This window comes from Elephantulus edwardii, unplaced genomic scaffold (assembly GCF_000299155.1).
Source record: "Elephantulus edwardii isolate Elephantulus edwardi_28Jun2011 unplaced genomic scaffold, EleEdw1.0 scaffold00318, whole genome shotgun sequence".
Taxonomy (NCBI): domain Eukaryota; kingdom Metazoa; phylum Chordata; class Mammalia; order Macroscelidea; family Macroscelididae; genus Elephantulus; species Elephantulus edwardii.
Genome location: NW_006400068.1, coordinates 2065675 through 2068664, shown reverse-complemented (window position 1 = coordinate 2068664; position 2990 = coordinate 2065675). Strand labels below are relative to the sequence as shown.

The following is a 2990-nucleotide window of genomic DNA, read 5'->3' as shown; positions in this document are numbered from 1 at the left end:
AATCCTGTGAGATTTATAGAAGAATGTCATAATATTACTACTATTTTTAATTTGACATGGGAAGATTTAAGAGTTTTGCTGCCTTTCTGCTGTTCTTCTAATAAAAAATGCAAAATTATTTATGACACTATACACTCAGCTGATAATATACATGTGTTAACTCACATCTAGAAGATACAGCTCAGTCAGTTCCTAAAAATAAACCATTTTAAAACTATTGATTAAAAGGAAGAGCTAGTGTTAGGAAACAAGTTGCTAGAGATGCGAACTTATCTCATGGAAAAAAAAGATATTCAGACGAAACCAATAAACTAAACTAGCAAAAATAACACAAAAATAAAAAAAGATAAACTTGCAGCTTTTTTTCCAACTTTCCACAACATCCAAACTAACAGCGCATTCTGTTATAAACTACCCCATCTGTCCATCTCTCTCTACACTTCTCAAGTAAAAGACTTGTCTGGAGGATCAGCTATGGGTTGATTCTGAATTGACGGTACACAGCAACAATGCTTAGACAGGGATACAGGGTTGTTTGGATTTTTTTTTTAAATTCTCTCTGTTCTTCCAGGTCTGTAATAAAGTGATTTGGGTATTACAACCTGTCTGTTTTATTGGTAATTATCTACAGAAAGAACTACTTTGTTCAGTAACATTTTTGCTCAATTCTCCCAATCTAATGCTGATTGGAAGGTAAGTAAAAAAATTCACATGAATTTCCCACATCCAAACCCACTGCCACTGAGTTAATTTGACTCATACCCAATAGAACGGAGTAGAAATGCCTATAGCATTATTTATTTATTTATTTACTCCCTTCAATATCCAAAGCACAGGATGTTGCAGATCTGGGAGAGAAGAGAGAATTGTCTCAAAAATTGCCTAGTCTAAGGATGGTTATTGATTTTTATACTTCAGTTAGGTATTATTCTACTTAATATATTTTTATTGCTAGTTCAAAGTTACATTTAAAAGAATACTTTACATACAGTTACTAGTAAACAGACAACTTGAGGTGCAATTTACATATGGGTAAGAAAAATGCAGTTCCAAAAGATAAATCCTATTTCAGGAAAGATACATTTCCTTTCCCAGTCAACAGGCAGCTTATGGCAATCTGCCTGCTATAGAGAAGTTACAACAGTGTCCGAGGACCAAACAGATGTTAATTAGACAGTTCAACCAGTTTTACAGGCTGCAAACCCAAGATGTCAAGTCCATGTGTTTGAACAGTCCTGAACTTATTAATACCACCCTGTAATTTCCCTCCTCATATAAATCTTATAAGACTCATTTTTAAACAAAAGAGGTTGCTCTGATCCAAGGAAAATTGTTCAGGGTTGATTCTTGGAAGAGTAGAGTTTATTTACAAAGAGATTATATCTTTAAATCTGTGGGTTCCTCATTTAGGAGTTTGGAAGCAGGAGTGGCATCCACTTCCTAAATAACAAGCCTCTGGAAACGCTATGAACTTTGAGAAATGTCGATAGTTGTAGAGGGGCTTCAACGCTTTTGTTCATAGGGTCGCTATGAGTCGTGCTTGACTCGAAGGCAATCAACAACATTTGGTAATAAGGGTGTAAACTCTTTGACTGCTTCATACTAAAAGCTTTAAGATGAAGAGGGGAGGGGAACCCACTTTTACACTTTACTGGTGGTCTTGAGTTGAAGCTGCATGTCATGTTGTTCAGTTAGAAGATATTTTTATGATCTTTTCTGCCTTCTAGACTCTAAGGTGTTTAACAAATTATAGACATAAATTAGAAAGCACCAGAAAACAAAGAAGGAGTATTAGTACAGTATGCTAGGTTTTCTATTTTTTTTTTTTTTTTTACATGACTTAACAAATCAGTAATACTTCAAGTGACATTCTAATATGCAGGAACAGCATTACATTGTTACTATAACTTGTCTGGTGACAGTTAAGCTACAATTTCTTTCATTTAAACTTTTCTGTTGTGGTTTAAGGCTCTTAAGTTGTGTTTTTTATTTCTCACCTCTTAGAGTTAAGAATCGAAACAGTTTCAAGCACTATGTTTAATTTACCAGATTTCATCCATTTTAAAAGTTATGTGAAATATAATCTCATCTTTTTTTTTTTTAAACTGAGATTCACTTCCTTATACATTCTTCACAATATAGTGTAGACTGGACTGGACTACTTTTAAAATAATTGGTTACTGTCTTTATGAGGCCACAGAGACCTGTGCATAGTTTTTATGCTATTTGCTTTTTCTTAATTAGCCTTGCTTATACTTTTTATAAAAAAATCAAGTTCTTCAGAGGGATAGTTGCTTTGTTTAGAGATGTCCATTTCCTTTCTTGTTTAGGTAGGACAATGCCCCTCTTTGGCTTTAGGCAAAGCTTTCATTTACTTAGCTAGATAATAATCAGGAGCTTGACTAATATTTTGGTTGCTGAAACTTTTTTTTTCTTTTTCCTAGTTTTGTGTTTTATTTATTTAAGAAGTTCAGGCCTTGACTGCATATTTCCGCAGTGGGTACAGGCGCTCTTTTTGCCGCTGCTTCTTGGACTTCAGGTTCTCCTCATGCTTGTTGAGCCTTCGGCGCATGGCACGCGTTTTCTTGGGCCGCAGATCCAGGGGTTTGTACTTCTTGCCCTTATAGTATTTTCTGAGGTTCTCCTTCTGAGTCTGGTTAATGACAGTGAGAACACGGGTAATGGATTTTCGGACAACTCGGATTTTGGAGAGCTTAGAAGCCGCATCGCCTGTCACTTTGGTGATGCGCAGCTGGGAAAGCTCCACTTTCAGATCGTCCAGTTCTTTTAACAGCTTCTCCTTCTTGCCGAGAAGGTCCCGAGACTTGATTTTGGCCAAGGCTGAGTGATAGAACCTGGCTGCCACCTGATCCAAGCCCAAGAGCCGGTTCCTGAAACTTTTAAGATTCACAGCTCATTTCTTTCTTAGTAGGCTGGTGATCGAAGAAATAATTTTTTGGCATTCAACATGATGGCAGTGCAGTGAAACA

The 2990-nt window shown here is 36.2% G+C and overlaps 1 protein-coding gene across 1 annotated transcript in view; it reads right to left on the bottom strand.

Annotated features, from left to right (window-relative positions):
- Window positions 1-2470: 2470 nt before the first annotated feature.
- The window catches only part of LOC102866721 (60S ribosomal protein L35-like), a 118518-nt gene continuing 117998 nt past the window's right edge, over window positions 2471-2990 (bottom strand). The window contains exon 4 of the mRNA XM_006901319.1: window positions 2471-2891. Coding sequence (XP_006901381.1) covers window positions 2471-2891 — 421 coding nt within the window. The remainder of the gene's footprint in view (window positions 2892-2990) is intronic.